The 23,185-nt window shown below is 43.5% G+C and overlaps 1 protein-coding gene and 1 long non-coding RNA gene across 4 annotated transcripts in view; one reads left to right on the top strand and one right to left on the bottom strand.

Moving 5' to 3' along the window:
• The window catches only part of LOC143434839 (uncharacterized), a 79,414-nt gene that overhangs the window by 11,876 nt on the left and 44,353 nt on the right, over positions 1-23,185 (top strand). For both annotated transcript variants that reach the window (XR_013104646.1, XR_013104645.1), the window contains exon 2: positions 3,638-3,734. This is a non-coding gene — a long non-coding RNA (uncharacterized LOC143434839). The remainder of the gene's footprint in view (positions 1-3,637; positions 3,735-23,185) is intronic.
• Creg2 (cellular repressor of E1A stimulated genes 2) overlaps positions 17,588-23,185 on the bottom strand; it is a 40,667-nt gene continuing 35,069 nt past the window's right edge. Inside the window, exons 4-5 of one of the 2 annotated variants that reach the window (XM_076915011.1) lie at positions 22,244-22,393; positions 17,588-22,152 (exon numbers count right to left, since the gene is read on the bottom strand). In XM_076915011.1, coding sequence (XP_076771126.1) covers positions 22,246-22,393 — 148 coding nt within the window. In that variant the 3' untranslated portion in view covers positions 17,588-22,152; positions 22,244-22,245. Of the gene's footprint in view, positions 22,394-23,185 lie in introns of both variants that reach the window. The other variant, XM_034521101.2, reaches the window with a different exon arrangement.

Raw genomic sequence — 23,185 nt, 5'->3', positions numbered from 1 at the left:
GTATCAAGAGTGCAAGCTAATACTGGAACAGATGAGGGAGCTAAGGAGTGCATGGAGAGTTCAGAGAGGCATGAGGAACAGGGAGTCCATATCTCTCCCAGGCGTCTGCAGTTCTTGGTACTCACTTGTGTTCCTGTCACTTTCCAGGTAGCCTGTGGGTGTCTTAACTACAGAGTTAGTTATATTTTGCCCAGCTGATACAAACATAGCATTTCTCAATCTGTCACGTTTCTCTGTTTCTTCCTTCATAGAACCAAAACTTATGCCAGAGTGCTTGAGTGACAACCAAGTGTCATTTAGCTTCTCAGGATTCAGGTACAGCCAAGTCTTGAGCGTGTGAGATGGTTTGCTGTGGCGTGTGTATCTTAGATCCACCAGTTTTCCACGGCTGGTCCTTGGGAGAAAGACTGCACTGAATCTGTTAAACACTGGCACCACATGGCAGACACAGTTGCAGAGTGTGCCTGAAAGGCAACTGGGAAGGACACCCTGGGCTTAACTTCTTGGATGGGGAGAAGGCTGAGGAGACCATTTGAGCTGTTTGTGGGCAGGAGTGAAAGGTTGGCTACACAGTCAGAGGTCTGGAAAGTACAACGCAGAGTCCCAGGAAGTAACATGTGGGTGGTTCTCCTGGACAGATAACATTTGTGGAGATATTTAGGCTCTATAAATAGTCACCAAAGGGGAACTTCAGCAGATGAGGACCATAACGAGAATGGACAGGATGTTCTGTGCTGTGGGCGTCAGCCCAGGCTCCCCTCCCCTGCCTTTGCACAATGGATGGAGGATGCAGGTGAGATGTGGAGTTTAGAGCACTTCATCCACACATTATAGACATATAGACACACAAAGACATAGACACACACAGTCACACAGATACATACACACAGACACATACACATATATACACAGACACACACACACACATACACACACACACACACACACACACACACACACACACACACAGAGAGAGAGAGAGACTGAGAGAATTAGCTACTGCAACTACTATGGCTTAGATGTTCCAAAACCAGATGCCAACAATTAGCTCCAAAGATGGTGTCATTCCCAGAAGGACTGACCAGTCACCTGATGGACAGTTTTATTACAAGAAGACCAACATTTGACAGTCAGGGTCTGTAAGTCTTTGAACCAAAAGACTGGGGTGCTTAATGACCTAGGAGAAAAGGACCTGTACTATGCAAAAGGAGTTTGGATATCTCTTAGTGAAACACAGTGAAGGATTATAGGAACCAAGAAAAGAAAAACGAGACTGTCAAGGAACTAGGCTTTACGGGATGAAGGTTTGGCCACTTGTGAAAAGCATAATTGAGTTTTAAAGGGAGCAGCATGAGCTTTGCTGGGGTGGGGGGGATGTTTAGATGTTATTAAAGGGTATGGATGCTGAATAATCAAAGGAGAGGACTGTACCAATTAGGGACCAGCTGTCTCTGTAGTGCACAGTAGCTCTGTTCTGTGTGGTAGGATAAGGAAGGCTAAACTTGAGAATCAGATTCAGTGTGAGACTGAGGAGGTCGCTACCTTTTGTCATCTGACTTCCTGCTAACTTTTGCTAATAAGAGTCACTGGTTACTAGATGGTGGTGCTGGACAGTGGTGGCTCATGCCTTTAATCCCAGCACCCTGGAGGCAGAGGTAGGTGGATCTCTGTGAGTTCGAGGCCAGCCTAGTCTACAGAGCAAGATCCAAAGAGGCACTTCTGGTGAGCCAGACCCTAGACAAGAAGGGAAGATGATACTTCTTTAATAGGTGAAACCAAACTCTAATGAACTAAGATAAACCACCAGCAGCCTTTCCAGATATCAGAGCCTGATATTTGATGTAGCTAATTGATTGAAAACTTAACCAGATTAAATTCACCGAAAAACACAAGCCAGTATGTCATCAGTGTGACTGGCAACATCCCTACCTATCAGAGGTAGTCTGGGTGTTTTGACTGCTGTCTCTTGAAAAGCCTGGGGAACATTATCTGCCCTGCAGGTTACAGCACATTCCTGGTTTATTAAAATGTGCAGAGAGTCTGCTCTTTCCTCGGAGGCAGCATTAAGACCCTTTGATCTTTGCTGACTTCCACTGACAGGATTTGGAAGTCTCTGTTGGCATCCGAAAAGACAGATAGCTGTTTGATATTTGGCCTCTTTTAACTAAAACAATTGCAGTCTTTATACATTCATGTACTATTAACATTTGGTGACTAACTATGCTTAAACATCCGTGAAGATGAAATTTCAAAAAAAAATGATTGTTTTGGCTGTACAATATGGTTGAATATATGAAATGCCACTGAATTGGGTTTAATTTTAACATGATCAAATCTCTGCTGGGGGGGTTTGCTTCAATTTAAAAAAGAATCAAGCATCCTTGTTTTACAATGAATATTTTGTGTGAACTGAAGTTCAAAAATAAAAAATAAAAGCTGCAGCTGGGTTAAAGATTCTGGAAGGATGTTGAGCAGAGTAGAACTTTAGAATCGTAAAGAGGTGGGATGCTGTAGACCCAGAGCTAAGCTATTTTAGACTGCTTTTAGCCCCCTTACTAGTTACCCGCCACCCACCTCTGTCTTACCTAACATCCCTGACTCTCAGGGAGATGCTTTGGACATGTACCAACAGCCCATTCATGAGTCTCATCTATTCTAATGCTAAGACTGACAACTTGAGACAGCATCTGAAACTTAGGCTAAGTTCCCTGTGACCACCTGCCTGCCGGTTTCACGAGTGTGTTCAGAAGCACTTTAACTCATGACTTTCTTTTGTTCTGTAACTATAAAAACTTCATGAAACCATGTGCATGTTAGAACAAGGTATGTGGGGCGACCTGAATTAATCCGAGCTTCCAGGTTGGGCCACTTCTGTTTGGCTTCAGGATCAACTATCCTTTATTTCCTGTGAGGTGAGCTGCATTTTGTCTGGACAGAAGGCTGCCATGGTTTCACCTTGATTCAAGGGTATAGCTACCGGAAAGCTCACTGTCTGTTTCAGCTTATCTTTGTGCTGAGAGCCAGTTAAAGGACTTCTCAGATCATAAGCAGTTTTTATCTTCAGTGAAGTTCATGAATTTTAATCATATAATAGATAAAGCAAGCCAGGAGCAACTCCCACAAGCTATTAACTACATCAAAAGACTGAAGACACCCAACTATTAAAAAAGGCACAAACGTCTCAAGATACTTCTCTATGAGAACTTTAAAAAAGTGACTAACTTTAAATTTTCATGAAATCACTAACAGGTGGTGGTTGATTAACAGAGTTATGATAAGGTTGTGTAATGTGAATACAAACGGCTCAGAGTCCTGCTCAATAATTTTTCATGATGTTTGTGTCTGTATAAATTACATTGCTCTCCTTTCAAAATAAGAAGAAGCGGGCCCGGCTGATGAACATCCGTTGTCTTCAGATGCTGTCCAGTGTTTTTCAGGGATGGTGAGATGGTTTATTTGGTAGAGGACTTGCTGCCGAGCTCGATAACCAGAGTTTGATTCCTGGGACCCACACCTCCAGCTTTTGACCTCCACAAGCATGGTGGCAAGCACATGCCATCCCCCTCTAAATAAATAATGCAACACAAATTTAAAAACATATACTCTGGACTTAAAAATATTGTCTGTTTGTTTACAGAGCTGGGGATTGGACTCAGGGCCTTGCACGTGCCAAGCAAGGTCTCTTTCACTCAGCTACAGCCCCTGCCCTGTTGATGAACATCTAATGCTTACAGGTATGAAGACAACGGCTTTAAGTTTGTTTGGGCACCCAACTGGATGTGCATTGGCAGAAAATATCCTTTGTTTATTACAGCTTATTTTAAGTCTCAATTTAAAGCTTCAAATATTCTTTTTTTTTTTTTTTTAAGTCCAAAGTGTTGTTTCCTTAATAGTAAATTTGTAGTGAGAAAAATTGTATGCTGGTAAGGGGGCACCTTTCTGTCTTTGCACTTCATTCCATTTTGCCCCATATTTACTACTTAGGTTTTTGCCATAAAGAACAAACATGTATTATTCAATTATATTTGTTATTTAAAAAAAAAAAAAAAACAACTTCCAGAGCCACCTGATTTGATTGAATCAAGCAAGGTGTTGTAAACTTAGGTTTGTTTTAGATTGGGTTCTGCGTTAGTCAGCTTCCGGTTACTGTGAGGAGAACCCCTAACTATCTGAGCTTCATTTGGCTCAAGGTTTCGGCCTCTAACCACTTGGCTTCAGGGCACAGCATGTGGTGAACATGTTCGAGAGTAAAGCTGCCCACCTCATGGTAGCCAGGAAGGAGAGAAGAGAAAGAGAGAGAAGAGAGGGTGAGAAAGAGAGAGTTCAATATATATCCCTCATGACCGACTCCAATTAGGTTCTGACCTCCAGCAGCTCCCAATAGCTCTGTCAGTTGAAGGGCGAGCCTCAACAAAAGAGCTCCAAGGGGAGAAGTCAGAGATCAGATTTGTAACAGTAACTTTCAGCCTTGAGCTCTGAGCGGAAGTCAAGGTCAGATTTGTAACAGTAACTTTCCGCCTTCACTTGTTTGCCCTGTGAACAAATTTATCACCGTTATGTTTTGTACTAGGATCCTCTTCCTGTATGACAAAACACCCCAAGCTCAATGGCCTAAGACCTCATACATTTTATTATCTTAGAGACGTGGGGGTGGTAGTGTCAGAATTGTAAATAAATTCTTGATGAGATAAAGTTGAGGTGTCAGCATAACTGTGGGGTTTTTCATAGGAGCTTCAGAACAGAATTCTCTTTGTCCAGCTCTGAGAAGGTGCCCATGTTCTTTGGCTCCTAGCTGTCTCTTCTTGAAGCCAGATAAGTTCCCGTATGGTCTGGGACTTACCTACAATAATCCTAACCCTATTTTTAGTTTTGAATGAGTGAGCTTATTGAGTGTTTAGCAGGCCAAAGAATAAGAGTAAATAATAGGTTATAATAATAAGAGTGAATAATAAGAAGGTAGATAATGTAACATCATCAAATCCAGGTGCTACAAACAACCTGAGGAAATTGTGGAAATCCCTCTTAAGGCAGCCAGCCAGCTGGAGCTCCCAAATGAGAGTCCCATGCCAAGTACAGTGTCTCCTCAGGTAAAACTTCTAAAGAACAAAATGAAACAAATATCAACAGAGATAACACCATCAAATCTAGGGTTCACAACATTGAAACTAACTGAGGAAGTCAAGGCAGTCAGAGGCGTCCACCCAGAGCTTTCTCTCCCTGGCTGAACTCCCCATGGCAAAGCTTCAGGCCTCTCTGTATCACTGTGGTTTATTTTACACCATGAGATATAAAATATAATGTCATGAGAGATAATATAACGTCTGTTGGCACTGCATCACCTTCTCCTGTTCTCAAGGGCACAAAGTTTTCAGTCAGGCTGTTTTGATACTCTCTTCTGCCTGCTGCAGAGTTAAAGATGGAAGGCTAAGTGGATGTGGGGATCTCAGATCCAGATTAGGGTCTTGTGGGACACTTGACATAAATATGCTTAGGTCTAAAGTGTGTGTCAGAGAGAGAGGCGGAGGGAGGGAGGGAGAGATGGGGGCGAAGAGAAGGGGACTGGGGTATCAAGCAGTCCTCTTTATACACGCTGCCTGCCCACCTGCTGCCTGCTGCAAGCCTAGGTCCCTGGAAGGAACCTAGCAGAATTGTCAGCCAACCAACACAGAGAATGGCTTCTAAACCCTAACATATGGCCCTCCTCTCTGTTTCTCTGAGCAAGCTCTTGATCATTTACATCCGTTTTTTTTTTTTTTCTCAACAGAAGCTCTATGTGAGTTCATCTCCCCACGATACTTCCTGTTTATTTTCTCAGAGCATATCGGGCACGGGGCCTTGTGGCAAGATTGGCTATTAGTCATTTTCTACTCTAAATACAAGTTTGGGTGTGTGCTGAAGCAGGTAGCTAAGCAGAGTTTAGGTGGGGGCGGGGGAGGGACACAGCCAGGCATGGGTCAGGCTTGAGGGTGTTCTAGAGTTTCTGGACCTAAGTTGAATCAAAGCATCTTTGAACACAAACCTCCAGATTTTATTTCTTACCGTGGGAAAAGGAGAAAGAAGGGAGGGAGAGAAAGAGAGGGGGTGGGGGAAAGAGGGGGAGAGAGGAGATAGATAAATAATAGATGATAGATAGAAATGGTTTATTTCGTCAAATAAAATTAAAAAGATAGTTTTTAATGAATGGGTGTCTAGTATATTATAATGATATACTTTATATATAATTCAAGAAGTAAGATAGAATTGATCATCTCAAACAATCTTGAATGGTTTAGGCTAACGCCAACCTGACATTATCATTATAATTTATTATTGTAAATTATATTATAAAATATATGTAAATATTACAAATTATTATTGTAGTAGTTTTTCAAGACATTTATAAAACATTCTGGAGAATGAACAAAAATTTGTTTGAATTTGCTATTTTTAGCGTTGAGCATTCAATTTGATAACTCAGCTCAAAGACTTTGTGTTTAGTTTAAGAAGGGCAACTGCTTAGTCATAGCATTTGCACACAAGCCTGATGACTGACAAGAAGAACAGGAAGATGTGAAAACAAACCCATCTCAGGGCTGAACAACTCCCCGGGTGTTATAGTTTGGTGCTGAAATGCCCCCGAATCCCTCTCAGGAGTAAAAGGACTCCCCAGATGTTATGGTTTGATGCTGAAATACCCCTACAGGTGTATACTTTGATGCTTGGTCTCCAGCTGACAGTGCTAATTTAGAAGGCTCTGGAATCTTTAACAAGTGCTGTCTAGCAAGTAGAAGTAGGTTGTTAAGGGTGGGCTTGTGAAGATTATTTTTTCTCCCATTTCTGCCCTACTCTCTGCTTCCCGGTCTACCAAGATGAGGACAGCCTTCACACTCTTCTGCCACAACGAACAGGGCTGTTAGGACACTGTGGACAAACAACAACAACAACAAAAACCCAAAAAACAACCAAAAAAACCACCACCACCACCAACAACAAAACCAGAAACAAGTATTTTCCTCTTAAGTTGTTTCCCATACATACTGTGGTTGCAGCAGTGGGAAAGCAATGGCTTCACCAAATACTGGAAAAGTTGACCTACAAAATACCAACTCTGTGACGTAAGTTAAGAAAACTGTTAGGTTTAATAGCAAAAGGGAAAAAAGGAAACCCTTCAAAATTTCTTGCAAATAAAAATGTCAAATAGTCTTAAAACCCAAACCAAAAGCCAACTATGATGGTGATTTTTGATTGGCTACTTGGTACAGTCTCGAGTTGCCTGTGAAACGAGTCTCTAGGAGGAATCGGCAACATGGGCACACCTGTGAGGGATTTCCTTTCTGAGGTGAGGTGGGAAGACAAATTATGGATGTGAATGGTATGATGGGCTGGACCATGAAAGGGAAAGAGAGAGCCAATACTGTTGAGCATACATGCATTTATTCTTTCTGCTCTTGACTGTATCAAGCTGCTTTGAGCCCCTGCTGCCTTTACGGCCCTTCTGTGACAGACCGTAACCAGGAGCTGTGAGCTAAAATAAAGCCCCTCTCCAATAAGTTACGGTGTTTAACCACAGCAAGAGGAAATGTAAACAGGGTACCAGAGAAGTAACAAGAGTCATCATTTCCAAAAACAATGACAGAAAGCACGATCCAAGCTCTTTTCGTAAAATACCATGTCCTGCAGAACATACTTTTGGCCTGCGATACTTTACCGAACTCTGCCATCGACCTGAGGCGCCCCCTAAGGGAAGACTAGCATCTCTCTCACTGTGGTAATCGCCTTGATTGTCAATCTCTCGGGATCTAGAATCTCATCAAGGAAATAAGTGTCTGGGTGTGTCTGAAAGAATGTCTGGGTTAAGCTAACTGAGGTTGGAAGACTCCGCTGTAAAAGTCAGCAGTGTCACCCATGGGCTGTGGTCCCTTTTAGCTTAAAAGGGAGGAAGCTAGTGTAGCATCAGTGGCCATCTTTCCCAGCCTTTTGACCGTGGAGTCAATATAACATTCTCCTACCACCATACTTTCCCTACCACGATGGACCGTGTCCTCCAAACCCTCCTCCTCCTTCCTTCCTCCTTTTCTTTCTTCCTTCCTTTCTTCCATTGCTTTGTCAGGTTCCTCATAGAGACTAGGAACTAATCACCCTCTGAAGAAATGGGAAATGTCACCAGACTGATGCTGAATACTTTAAAATCTATAAAGACACATTTAAGATTAAGACAGAGATTGGAGCAAAGGCTTGAAGGTTAATGTACAAATACTATATGTTATTACAAAGTCAGAATAAGGCAACTAAATTATGGGCAAAGAAGAAGCTCATTGGTCGTTACAGACAGTAGGCGGGGCTTTAAGAGACAAGCATAGGCAAAACTACTTAAGGAATCGGAGGACAAGGACGTTTAAATGTATGAGCTGTGTGTGTATGTGTCCTGTGCCATGGTGAGCCATGGTGTGTTCCAAGGGTTGAGGCAAAGGGAAGTTTTAAAAGACAAGAAGACATGACACAACAGGCTTACCCTCCTGCCCACTAACCTCCTGCCCACTAATCCCTCCCTCAAGTGCTGTGGAGCAGAAGGTTTCCAGTGCGGTTGGAGATTATAGGACTGATTCCTGGACCGATCGGAGACCCAAGCATTTCTCTCTCCAAGGCTCCATTAGCATTTTGAGTATTCATCCAGTCCCATTCTGCCTTGCCTCTCCCCATCTCACACTCTCTCCTTTTCAGACCCAGAACCTCTGATACACTGAGGTCATGGCTCTACCACTGTGTTTTGTGTTTCTTTGTTTGCAGGTGGGTTCTCGTGCATCCCAAGCTGGCCTTTGACTCACTGGGAACATGAGATCCTTGACTCTCTTGCCTTCTCCCTCATGCTGGGATTACAGGTTTGCACTTCTGCTCAGTTTCATGTGGCACTGGGGATCCAACCCGCTCCATCCAGGCCAACACTCTATGAATGAAGCTACATTCCCAGGGCCATATTTTGTATTCCTAACTTTAAAAATCTTTCAAGAGAACAGTGCTGCTTTAACCAACTGTTACAACAGAGGTCATTATTAAAGCAAAAAACTACTTCATCACCCCAAATGAGAGAATTCACAGCATCATCAAATAAATCCATCAGAGATGACACTACTACTGAGAGTATCAGCATGTTGTGTGTGTGTGTGTGTGTGTGTGTGTGTGTCTCCTGTGCCATGGTGAGCCATGGTATGTTCCAAGGGCTGAGGCAAAGGGAAATTTTAAAATACAAGAAGGATTATATCTCATGTCTTGAATCAATAATCCTTGGATTACTAACAAAAGCAGCATGGTGTCAACCTAAGGTTGGCTAGTGTATGTGCTCCTTGTAGGAAGCTGTGGTGTCCTTTGTTCAAACTGTGCCTCTGGAGCAGCCTTTCTGGATGGCTACTCTCAGGTAGCACACATGAACAAACCCTCCCCAAACTCCTCCTCACCTTATCTTTTTTGCTGGTGCCACACTTGGCACAGGTGATCCTATTTTGCCTCTGAGGGAGGTCTTTCACGTTTCCGTTACATACAGATACAAATATCATTTTCCTTGGTGACAGTTTTTCTTTGGCCTTGATAACAATGAGTAGTTTTTATTATAGATGTCTCTGTAATAATTTTCACATTTTTAAAGAAATAGCTTGGCCTTTGATATTTTTACAGGGACGTTATTGACTCTGTACATTGCTTTGGGTAGATGAACACTGAAGCAATATTTATTCATTCCACAGGTAGATGGATATTTATACAATATTTACTCTTCTCTGACCCGGCTTATGCAGGTCAGTCAACAGGGTCTGCAAGAGAGAGAGTGGGGATGGAGGAGCAAGAGACATGAAGAATGGAGACAAAACAGGGTGTCTGATCAAGTCCTGTTTATTGATAGGAAATCATGGGTATTTATAAGCACAAGCAGGGGAACACAACTGAAGACACTTTACCATGTGTGCCTTGCAGCTGGGGGCACTAAACAACAAAACAAGATATGTGAGAAAAATAAGAAGTTTATCAGAGTGTGCTCAGTTGTTGTGGGCTGTTGGAAAATAAGTCTCTTGTCAGGGTACATGGTCCGAGATGGCTACAAAGATGATAGCTGCTTTCTCTCTAGGTGTCAGCTCCCAACACTTCCCATGCTCTTCCATTGAGCTACACTCACAATCCAGATTCATTTATTTTTTTTAAGAGCTAAGTCACACCATGCTGCCTAGACTGATCTCAGACTCCTGGGTTCATATGATTTCCCTGCCTCAGTTTCCCAAGGAGCTGGAACTACAGGCATATAATATTGTATCTGGTTCTACTTTAAAAAAAAAATTGTGTTGATGTGTGTGTGTTGGTGCACACGAGTGCAGTGCCTGAGGAGGCCAGAAGAGGGCATTGGATCTTCTGGAGCAGGAGTGAGCTGTCCAAAGCCAGTGCTATCTATATATGTAACGTTCCCAGCCTCTGAAATTAGGTGAGATACTGGTAGATTTTTGTTTGTTTCTGGTCATTTGAGGCAGTCTCATTGCGTGGCTCATACTTGCCCCAACTTGCCATCCTCCTGCCTCTGCCTACTGAAAGCTAGGACTACAGGTCAATACTACCATGCCTGTCTTATGTGTGTTGTTTTAAGTTCCTAATTTTAAGTACCTAATTTGTGTGCATAAGTCATCTGTATCAGAGCAGTAGATAACTAAAGCAATGAAACTCAGTCTATTACCTAAGCGGAGAAATTGGTAGTTTCATTGTGGGGCATCCTCAAACATTAGATGGTTCCAATTAAATCAATAAATTGCATCGCTAAAGAATGCAGGAGTGCCAGGAGTGTTAGCTCCATCAGTGACATGAAGCATTTAGTTATCATGGTCCCCTGAGGAGGAATAGACCACCCAGTCTGGATTATGGGTCACTTGGCTGCATTCTCGGCGGTTGGGAAATACTTTTTCAATTTGTCTGTTTTTAAATTTAGGTAAACAACCTCTTCTAGACTTCTTCCTCCCTCTTCCTATTTTCCTCTTTTGAGACAGGGTCTCACTATGTAGCCCAGGCTGGTCTTAAACTCAGAGAAGTCCCCCTGCATCTGTTTCTCCATTGCTAGGTACCACTGCCCAGCCATTCACTCTGCTTTTAAGATCTGTGTGTGTGCTCAACACAGCCGTGTGGCTCATTAGCTCCTCTGGGGACTAGGGAGCATGGTGGATTTGCCCTGACTATAATGTTGGACCCGTGGGGTCACTGTGCTGACTTAGTGAAATGCCACAGGGCACTTTAAATCAGGAGAGCGTGGATCATTGGAACTACCGGGCAGGCTACCAGAAACAGGTTAGGATGTTCTTTGGAGAAAAGAGGAATGTGGGAAAAAATTAAACCAAGTTACGCTCGATGCCCTTAAGGCAGTGGCTCTCAACTTTCATAATGCTGCAACCCTCGAGTTGTAGTGATCCCCCCCAACCATAAAATTATTTCCTAACAGTAATTTTGATACCTTTAAGAATTGTAATTTTTGGAAATAGAGGTTTGCCAAAGGGGCCTTGAGTCCCTTGAGGAAGGCTGAGAACCACTGCCCGAAGGCAAACAGGCCTCCTGTGAGAGTCTAACCTACAAGCTAGATGCAGGGCTGTGCCCTGGACTGAGAAGCAGGGTGGCTATTAGCACTGTGATGGAACGCATCTGGATGTGGCACCTGTGTGGGAAAACCTCCGGATCAAAGACTCAGAACCTCTAGGCATAAGTGAATCACTTCATTCTTGCCAAGTTGGTTCCAAGAGTTTCTGATGTGTTAGGATATGAGGAAGAAGTCTCCCCCCCCCCCCCGCCCCCACACACCACTCCAGAAAGCCAAAAAGGCTCCAAACAGCTTTTGAATGACCTCACACAGCTGCACGGTGACCTTGAGAGGCTTACAACTTCCAGTTACTCTCAGAGCTGTCTCTGTCTGTTGCACATATGCTGGCCTGATTCATGGCAGGGAAGACTCTTTCTTTCTTTCTTACTCTGAGCTAATTATTACTTTTTCAATAAAAGTGTCTGGAGAGAGATATTCTTTGTAAGCAATACCCACCAGGATATGCTTGCAGAATATAGGACACAATAGGACAAGCAATAAAAATGACTAATATGTTCCAAGCCAAACAAAACCCACGAAACATTCAAGACAAATACGTGATCTTTTCCAAGTGTTTACGAAAAGATGACTTTTGCATAAAATAGATCTTAATCTAGAGGGCATGGAGAGATGGGGCAGAGGTTAAGAGGCCCTACGGCTCTGCAGCTCTGCAGCGGATGGGATTCTGGTCCTAGCAGCCTTGTGTGGGGGCTGGGGGGACAGTTCAGAACTGCTTGTAATTCCAGCTCCAGGGGATCTGGTGCCTGATTCTGGCCTCTGTGGGTGTTGCACTCACATGTACACCACACACACACACACACACACACACACACACACACTTTAAAAATAAATTCTAAAATAAAAAGACAGATCTAGAATTTTAGCCTTAAAAGTTGTCAGAAGATGACATTACTTTTAGTTTAAAGGGCTTCATTGCCTCATCTGTGTTTCTAGAATCCAGCAACTCTTATTTCTATCAAATGCAGTAAGTTCCCTGTGACCCAAGTACTTACTGGAGGCTTACTTTATAGACACTAAAGTGCTGAAGACAATAGAAACAAGAAGGGGCTTGGTGGGGTCAGTGCTATTCCCCTTGGAAGGCTGGGACAGGGAGATAGACCAACAGGATAAGATCAGGTTACCCCCAGTTCCTTTGAGTGAGTCTGAGCCCTATGGCAGAAGGCAGAAGAAAGTTAAGTATCACAACAACTGAAACTAGTTTGGGAAATTTGATCATTAACCCTCTCTCCTGGTTTCTCAGAAAAATGGAGAAAAGCTCTGTTTTGTCCTACTGAAGGGGACTGTAGCCAGTGAGCTGGCCTTGCCCGTTTGTGGCAGCCACTGTAGTCTCTCTGCTAGGCCATCAGGAGAAATGCTCTCTTTGACTCAGGTGGCAATGGCTACAGAGAAAAGCCCACGGGGCTGTTGGACATAGTTGTGTCTGGGGCCGTACATTTGGGAGCCAGGGCAAGCAGCTGTGTAGCTTCTCCACGTGTCTGTGGAGGTTTAAAACATCTGGTGCTGATACAGCTAAAGGCTTAACAACCCAAAAGCCTCCAGTGAGCTGAGAAACTCCAGGACTGGTAAGATAACCCAAAGATAGCATCTTCTGCTGGAAGTTAGGACCCAGTGAGTTCTTGTTAAGAGGAGCATTGTGGCATTTACAACCTTGAGACTGCAGGGGAACAGAGCCTCAGATGCAATCTCCCACCACAGAAGTTCCCTTTTCTGTGCTATAAAACACCAAGCCCCTACACGCCTTAGCATACCGTCCCCACCCCCAGGGAGTGGCCACTGTCCTTCATTGTTGATTAAAGGACAACCTGCTTCTGTAGGGTTCTCTAGCCTGGAGCAATCCTAACTATCAGTCAACCGATCTCATGCTAGCCTCTGCCACACACAAGGCCTGGGTAAGCACAACTCGGGAAAAGCTTCTCTGTTCTTCTCTTCTAGAAGTAGTTGTTCCTACAGCCTGCATCTGGGCCCTGGATGGTCAGGCAGGGACTTCAGTAGCTTCGCTGAGAATATTGAAGAAGTAAGAAGGGAGGGAAACCCAGAAGGTGGGGAGTAGAACCCACCTCCGTCTTTATTGGACTTCCCAACGTATGGAGGAAGGAAAGGAGTCAAGATGGGGTTTAATATTTGATCCAAGGACAAGCGACTAGAAATGAAGTTCCCCTGGTCGGTCACCAGGGGGCGCACTAATTCTTTGCCGCTGTCTTCCTACAAAATCCCCAAGTTTGGAAACTGCAAGTTTGTTAGAAACTCTCAGAGGTATCGCAGTGTTTCTAGAAATGTCCAGGAGATGAAGAAACCACCGTGAGACATGGAACAGGTAAGGAAGGTCAGAGCAAGAGGTGAAATCATTTCTTCTCAGATACCTCCAGTTCTTGCCAGGGAGATCCGACAGTAGACAAACGGCTTCTGTGGGATGTGAAAAACCGAGGGATGTTGAGGCACGGGAGCACTCCAGCCCTTATGGTGAGGCAAGCAGGCTTGGGAATAATCTCATTCTATGTGGGGTAAAAACTAACCCCTCACGCTCGTAAGGAGGAGAAGCAAAGTCAACACCATCTCCAAGTCAATTTTAAGATTCTAAAATGGGGAAAGATACTACTTTACAGACCAGAGTAGGTGTTCCGGTGAGCTGAGAGGAGGTGTTGCAGAAGAGAAAGAGGAAAAGGAGGAGGAGGAAGAGGAAGAGGAGGAGGGAGAGAAGGAGAGTTTTTTGGATAATAGCACCTAGGGAAGCACAAACAAGAAGCAAGAAGCTAAATGGTGTTTCCAGCTTGTAGAGTCAGGATAACACTAATGACAAAAGAAATGACTGTTGCACACCAGGTTATTTCTGTCACCGAATCCCATCCATTGAAACTGATCTCTCTGATCTCTCTTCTGCCTGCTTACATTTGTGTGGCTGTGGTCAAAAGCAGAGAACCAGGCAGGAATGAGGGGCAGCAATGGACCTTCAGAGGTCACCTCTTGTTTTGGGGACTTCTGCAGCAAGGTCCCACCCCAAACGTTTCAGTACCTCTGTAAATTGCATCAACGGCTAGGGACCAAGTGTTCAGGCCTTGAGCCTGTGGGAGACATTTTAAAACCAGAATATCCCTTAAGCCCAATTCCTCGAAAGGTTGTATCAGTGCCCTGGGTTCCACGTGGTAGTGTAACACTCTAGCAATTGTGACTGCTTAATTTTTACCCTGGTCTTTTGGGGACTCAGTTCAAAACAATAGCCCCCAGTAGTTTTTAATTTGACAGTTCTTTAAAAATTAATATTCCTGGGTCAGGAGATATAGCTAGGTTGGTAGAATATTTATGTCACATGCATGCCTGGGTTCAGACCTTGGCAGGACACAAACCTGGATGTGGTTGATCGTGCCTGTAATCTCATGTTGAAGGTGGAAGGATCAGATATTTAAAGTGATCTTCTGCACAGTGAGTTCAAGGCCACTATGGAACAGCCAGAAGTCTCCCATAATTCCTCTTCATTGTCCGGTTAGCTCCTGCACCCGCTCCCACCCGACATATAACGATCTTTGCTTTGCCTACACACAGGAAGAGAAAGGGTGGCCAATGTCTGAGTAATCCCTTGAGTGTGTGCTCAGTCAAAGATGTAGACTTCAGGTTTAAAATGGGAGCCAGTCTTTGTGATGGATAAAAACACAGAGAGCCAGCACAGAGATAAATACAGAAATTGTCCAAGGATGGAGTGTGTTATGTATTTAGCCTGGCAGCAGCATATGCTGAGGATGCTGGCTGAATTGGTGGAGCTTGATGTCCACAGGCCTACTTCATGTTTATAAAATGCAGTGTCTTGAGGGCAGGGGCATTGACTTCATCTGCACTGTAGACCTCTTAGGCTTCTCTAACCCTTCTGAGTAGCCTGAAGAGCCTCTCTGCTCAGGCAGAGGGAAAGCAAGGGCTGCTTGGATAGAGGTGGAAGAGGCTGGGCTCACAGTTAGAGGGAGATCAGTTCTGGAGATAGCCCACTCCAAGGTGTGGGCAAGGGACTGCAGACTGAGGTGGGGGCATAGCAATTTCCAACCTTGCTGCAGAAAAACCCACAGCCCACTCTGGGGTGAGCTGGAGTTTGTTAGCCTAAGGAGAGATATTGGTAGATCTGAGAAAGCCTCAGTTTGCCATATGGAACATTCTCAGGGATGCTCCACATTCTTGTATGTCTTTTTTCATGTATAAACCAGGACCTTTTCCTAGTCCTGGTCTGTAGGAGTAACAGCCGTATTAAAAACAGTAAATATGCCAGGTGGTGGTGGCACATACCTTTAATCCCAGCACTTGGGAGGCAGAGGGAGGTGAATCTCTATGAGTTCGAGGCCAGCCTGGTCTACAGAGGTTCAGGTCAGGGGTACACAGAAAAACCCTGTCTGGGAAAAACCAAAAGCCAAACAGAAGGAAACAAACTATCAAATGTAGGGGCTTGGGACTTGGCTCAGTCTGCAGAGTGCCTAGCACACAAACATGAGGACCCGAGATCCTGTAAGACCAGACTGAGAGAACAGAGACAGGTAGAATGCTGGCTTCCTGAATAACCAGTCCAGCCAACTCAGTAAACACCAGGTTAGCAAGAGACCTCATCTTAAAAACCGAGTGGAGGGAGCTGGGGTGATGGCTCAGCCAGAATAAGTGCCTGTTAGGCACACATATGACCTGAGTTCAAATCCCCAGCACCCATGTAAAAATCCAGGCAGGTCATACTCAGCACCACATACCTGTAGACCCATTCTGTGGAGGGCCAAGATAGGAGGGTCATTTAGCTGCCAGTTGAGCTGTGGTTCAGTGAAAGACCCTGTCTCAGGGGAATAAGGTAATGAGTAACAGAGAAGGACACATGATGTCCTCTGATCTCTGTGTATGTGCACACCTACACATACACATATACACATGCACACATACATATACACACATGCATACACATATACACACATACACACATACACACATACACACATACACACATACACACACATATACACATACACACATACACACACATACATGCACACACATACACATATACATACACATATACATAAACATACACTCACACACATACACACATGCACACACATATATATACACATATACACACACATTCACATAACATACACTCATGCACACACATATATACTCACACACATATACATATTCACACACACATACATACAATATACATACACATACACTCACACATACACACACACACACACACTCACACACACACACACACACACCCCCTCAAAAAATTAAGCTGGCAAGCACGTAAGGAGAATGCCTGACATTGACTTCAGGCCTGTAAATGCACACACATGGCATGCATGCACACCTGTATGCATATGTACACACACAAACATGTGTACATATGCAAACATGTCTATATATAGTATATGCACACACACACACACTTAAAACAACACAACTTTAAGACTGGGAAACCTAAAGCAAGGCTACAACAGCATTTCTTTTTATTTATATATTTTTATTCTTTGACAATTTAGTATGAGTTTACAAAGAAATATCATCATATTCCTCCACCCCAATTTCTTCCTTCGTTCCCCTGGTTTTTCTACTTCTAAGTCTACCCCTCAATCCCATGCCCTCTTTTCTTCTCTTTGTTTTAGTTAAAAGAAAACCCCATTAAGCCCATTTATGCTGCTCATGTATGTGCAGCCATGGAAGTGGTCGGTGGCCACACGCCTGAAGAATGACTCTTCCTCCTCAACCGTCAACATCCCCTCGGGAATGGGGGAGGTGGGGGGCCCTGCACTGCTGCCACAGTTGGGCTGGAGTTTACAACAGGGTTTCTAGGTCAGCAACTAAAGCTCCCGTAACTCAGAGCCTCATAAAGTCACAGCAGCCATGATCGACGGCGAGGCACGTGAGTTCCAGCGACTCTGGAGGACTGCTTGAGCCTAGGTTTTCAGGATCAGCCCGGGCAAGGCAGCATGATCAGTCTCAGCAGAGAAGTACAAATGAAACAAAGCCGCTTGCTCGTTCTTTTCTTTCTGTTGGACGGGTTTTCAGCAGATGCACTGTAGTAGTCTCTGCTCTTTGTAGGAACCTAATAATGTTGCTCTATAACAGTACATAAAACAGACTATGTAGAACTACCCCATGTATTTTGGACCACATCGTCCAGCACGGAGCTGTACTAGGAATGAAATAGGCTTTGATGAAACAGACATCTCTGGTGTGAAGACAGACTTTGTGTTCCACATGCATTACTCGAGACAGACAAACCCACGAATGACTCGCTACCACAATCAAATGAACATCAATAGGTCATCCTAGAGAAAGTCTGCCATCAATAAATACTTCAGTAGTGACAGCTATGTTATTAACAGTGAAATACACGACTTTTGGGGACAACTTCAGGAACATATTTCAATCCTAAAAGAACATAGTCACCAAGAGTTAATATGTACCAATGTATGTGGGCACCAGGAGCAGCAGAATCTCACTATGAACTAGCTTCATGGTTGGGGCAAGCCATGGCAAACACATTAGCAAAGACTGTTTCCCACCTGAATTAGAGGATGGTTATTGGGAATACAGCGAGAAAAATTTATTTACAGACTTGATTACTTATATATACTCAACACGTGCATGTCAGAAACTTAAAAAAAAAAAAAACTCATCTCTTCTAAATGTCTCCTAGAAAATGTGTACGGCACATCCAGGCACATCTATGCAGTTTTCATTTCATGGTGTTATGCTCAGGCTTCATGCTATGCAAAGGCTCTGCTGAGCTGTACCCCAGGCCCTGCCAGGGGTTCAGTATTAAATTGAATACATTTAGAAAACTCTTAAAAGAAGAGTTCCATGGTTCTCACAAATGTGTATATTAGTTATTGACAAGGGAAAGGTCTCCTCTCTGCTACATCTTGATATGTAGCAGTTCCTCTTGTCTCCTCTCTGATACATTTCGGTAATAGTTCATCTGTCCTCTCTGCTACATTTTGATATGTACTCACAAGCGAGAGGTCTGAATGTCTTACTTGAGTCTTCCCATTAAATACTTCCCTCTGCAGTAATTGTAGATGCTGTAGATAGTTAAAGATGCAGATGCAGTTTTAAGAAATAATGCAAAGATATCCTGCATTCATCTTACCTGGTTTCCAATTTAATAATGATTTAGGTCGGTACTTCCATCACCATAAGAATCCGTCATTATCCACTTATAGTTAGGTTCACCTGTCTCACTCTGTGGCCCCTTTCTGAAAAGTCTTCCTTCTTAAAAGTCACATTCAGAATGTCACATGGACGGGATTATATAATGCAAACTCTCCTAAGGCTTGCTTTAAGCACTTAGCATAATCTTCTGCAGATTCACAAAAGCTGCTGCTTATATCAGTATTATCTCCTTTATATTCCTGAATACTATTCTATGGTATAGCTATACGACAATTTGTCTTGCCAGACACCAGATCACAGGATTAAAGGGCATCTAGTTGATTTCAGAGAGAGAGAGAGAGAGAGAGAGAGAGAGAGAGAGAGAGAGAGAGATTGATTCTGTAGTATACAGAAGAAGGTCAGAGGAAAACTTTGTGAAGTCAGAGTAGTCAGAGTTCTCTCTTCTCTCTTCCCACCATTATTGGCGGGGTTTCAGGAATGGAGCTCAGGTTACCAGAGCTGCCTGGTTAGCGCCTTTACTGGCGAACCATCTTGCTGGCCCTATCATATGTAAGTCTTTGTGCGAGTGATAAGTTTTCATTTCTCTGGAACTAGTCTCTAGTTTCTGGTTGGTAGGCAGTTACATTATTTAGTGTTTTAGAAAACAGCCAAGTGGCTTTCCAGTTCTATTTAATGTTCCCAGCAGCAGTGTTCCCAGAAGCACTTTCTGCTCCCTGCATACCCCTGCTGCCATTTGCATATATTCTTAACACTAGCACTTTGCCAGGTACATCATCTGCAGATATTCATTCCTCATCACAAAAGACACAAAAGACAGTTTTCCTCTCAAGAGAGCCCTTTGAATAGCCAATATTTTAAAATTTAATGACATATAATTTAAATCAAAATTTCCTTTTACAGGTTATGCTTTTGTGTTTGATAAAGTGCAAAATACACTCTGCTAAGCCCTTGTTCCAAAGGTTTTTTTAGTTCTTTTTACAGCACACAAGTTTCACATTCCTACATTTCCAAGCATGAGCTCTTCTGACTTAGTTTTTATGTAATCTGAGGTTAGCCCAGAATTCACTCTGAGTGCCCACATGCTCCATCACATTTGTTAAAGGCTGTTCCTGATGTTTTATTTGGTTTAGTGTGGTTTGTTTTTTTGGGGCAGTGTCTCTCCTTTTTAAAAAATATTAATTATTTGCTAATTTTATGTGCATTAGTGTTTTGCCTGCTTGGGTGTCTGTGTGAAGGTGTCAGATCCCTGGAACTGGAGATACAGACAGTTGTGAGCTGCCATGTGTGTGGATGCTGGGAATTGAATCTGGGTCCTTTGGAAGATTATCCAGTGCCCTTAACAGCTGAACCATCTTTCCATCTTCTGCTGGCTTTTAAAAAGTAGATTATGTGCAAGTTTCTATGTAGTTAATCATGTCATTGTAAATAAGGAGGCTTTTATTCCTTTCTTTCCAACTCATAAGCATTTAATTTCTTTTTCTTGCCTTATTGCTATGTCTAAAACTTCGAACTTTACGTCTAAAACTGAACATTTTAATTTGATGTAAATTCCTGGAGATTTGCTGATACTCATTTGCCTGAAGAGGAACCTTCTGACTCCAGCCCATGAACTTTTAACACTGTTCTTGGTGTCCAGATGATTCAGATTTCATTTCTTATCATTTTGATAAATAGCTGATAACATTCCTTGGGGTTTGTAATTGGAACCTGCTCTTCAAAGCCTATGAAGAATCAGGGACCCTTAACGAGCTAACTCATAACAAGCTCACATAGTGAGGGGTCTGGGGCGCCTTGATGAGGAAGCCGTAAGAGGCAGTGGCACTTCAAGAATTGATGTCTGAGGTTGGCTTGTAGAGTGAGTACCTGTAACCTGCAGTTTGTTCTTCTGGCCTTCCACCTTCTTCTAAATTGGAGTAGCAATAATCTTAAACTCTAGAAATAGGAACTACCTCTAACAAAGCCACCCTATGATTGTGTATTAGAAATAATGATTGTTGGGAACTCTTGTGAACTGGCTTATGTCAAATAAATAGGATTGTGCAGCTTTACTAGGTTTCTAGTAATAAGTACTTAAATGTGTTTTAACAACACAAACTCGGTTCATGTCTTACTTCGTTAAATGAAATTATTTTGTTTTAAGAATGTGTATATTTCTTACGTTAGTGACGTGTTTTTATGTTATAAAACATACCTGATCCATCATAGAGAATTTCTAGCCATTGTAGAAAGATAGAAGACTTGGCCTTGGTGGTGTGTGCTCTGGTCCAGTAAGGCCTCGGGTATGTACACAGTTTCAGTTTCGTATCTTCTGAATGCTAGGAACTCTTGTAAAGGGTTTGTTGAAAAGTTCAAAGTGTGCTCCCTAATCGTGCACCCAGCACTCCCAGCGGGCCGGTAAGTCATTGTTCTTTAAATCACAGCCCTTGCCTGATGACCCTCTGTGAATTTCAGTAACTCATTTTTAGAATTGGAAAATGCAGCAGGAGCACCTCACCCATTGTATGCAATGAACATAGGAGCCTGAGCTTGGGATGTTGACTGGTTCTCTCTAAGCTTCAGTCTCCCAGTCTGAAGGAGACACAAAGCCATGCATCTTACTGGGCTTACTGGGTCGGGCTTAAGTGAGGTGATTCTGCTGAGGATCTGGCCTGAGGCTAGGCAGTGAGCAGGCTCTCAGGCTCCTTCTCTTGCAGGTTGTCTTTGCTTTATCAATTGTAGTCTCTCCTCTGTCTTTGCTATCACGTGGAAGGAGGTGCTTCTTACTTTGAATATCACACTTCATGAATGGTAGAGGGGAACTTCCTACTGGAAATACTAACAGTGGGGAATCTGGAAGCTCAATGGCAAAACTACCTCATTCTTGTTAATATTCTGCTGTAGTCTGCTCACACAAAACAGGCCATGCACAAAACTGAACGTGCTTACTTGACTTGCTACATACTACAGTGGAGGAAAGGCTCTCTGCGTGACCCATATGTTCTAGAAAATACATCTGCAATTCAGTGACGAAGTGAATAACCTTCTGATGAAAAGCCTTCCACCATGCCCTGAACCCACAGTCACCTTGTGTGCTACACGCTCAGCTCTTTTTATGCCATGAGCTTCCATCCAAAGCATGACATTTGCATGGTAAGCAACACAATGTTCTCACGCTACAAGGCGATAACATGCTACATACAGGCGTTGTTTATTTATTTATTTATTTTAAAGGACAGACTAGCAACTACCACTTCCATTTTGACAACCACGATTTCCAAATGGGTGTGTCTGGATTGAGTACGGTGTAAACAGAACCGCTTCTATGTGAAGTGCCTGCGTGGATGATGGATCGGCAAAGGACCACTCCAATGAATCTCAACTCTAGCCCGAGGCTCCCTGTTCATCCTTTTTCATTCTGCTGTAGGATGACAGGGCAGCTAGGCACCCTTCAAACAAAGAGACGGCAGTCAGAGATTGTCTGGCTGCATCACTTCAAAGTCTTCGTTTTAATGCAAACCCCCAGGACTTTTGTGTTACCATCAGGCCTTTCTTGGAGCTGCTTTGAAGTATTCCTCCCTCGGGATGTCAGATACACCTCCATACCATTTCTGAAGCCAGATGTGTTCTACCAACATCTTCATGAAGAACCATTCATACTGGCGGGGCCATTTCCTCATCCCTGGATGCCTGTAGGAGCAAAGGGATTGCACAGTGAACCTGCAATTCTGCACATTGGCCAGTCTCAGGGGACCTCCCACCTGTAGGCCTGATTTGGGCTGAGAGTTGCTCAGCCCAGCCAGAGGTAGAAGCTGATGAGCTAGGGATGGGGTCAGGGATGGGAGAGCCCTAGGAAGGCAGGGAGTTGTAGTCTCTATATAGAGCGGCTAAGAGCTCAGTTCTGGAGCCTGCTAATGAATTCAGATGCTAACACGGCACCTATGGCTGTCTCCTCACCTGTCACATAGAAGGCTATGATGCTCATCACAGGGCTGTATGGGGAACAAACAGAAAGTGCACACAGAAATAACATTCAGTTCTAGCCAGTGCTCAGCGGATGCTGATGGTTGCTAGTGGGAAACCTCAAGAAAGATCATGTGTGTGTCTGTAGGAAAGGTAACAGAATGGTGAGGCTGTGAAATGTGTCTCCTCATGGGCAGAGAACTCCACCTGCGTCTCCTGTTACACTCATGCCTGCCTTCCAAACACATTGTAATACCTTCAGAGGCAGGCGCGGCGGTCCATCTGTTTTGTAAGATTTTACAAAAATAAAAATTTCCTTCACATCACATATAAAGATGCAATTATCACATGTCAAGGGCCAACGGCAGGCCAGAAGGACATCTGTAACAAATACCATAGTGGTTTCCGTAGAGATGTCTGAGCGCGTCCGAGGCACAGACGGGGCTAGGAAAGCTCTCTTGCTTTTACTGAAAAGCATGTGTGCTGCTTGGCTTTTCCCAGTTTGACACAAACCAGGGT

This window comes from Arvicanthis niloticus, chromosome 17, assembly GCF_011762505.2.
Source record: "Arvicanthis niloticus isolate mArvNil1 chromosome 17, mArvNil1.pat.X, whole genome shotgun sequence".
Lineage (NCBI taxonomy): Eukaryota > Metazoa > Chordata > Mammalia > Rodentia > Muridae > Arvicanthis > Arvicanthis niloticus.
This window is presented reverse-complemented; position numbering and strand designations above follow the sequence as displayed.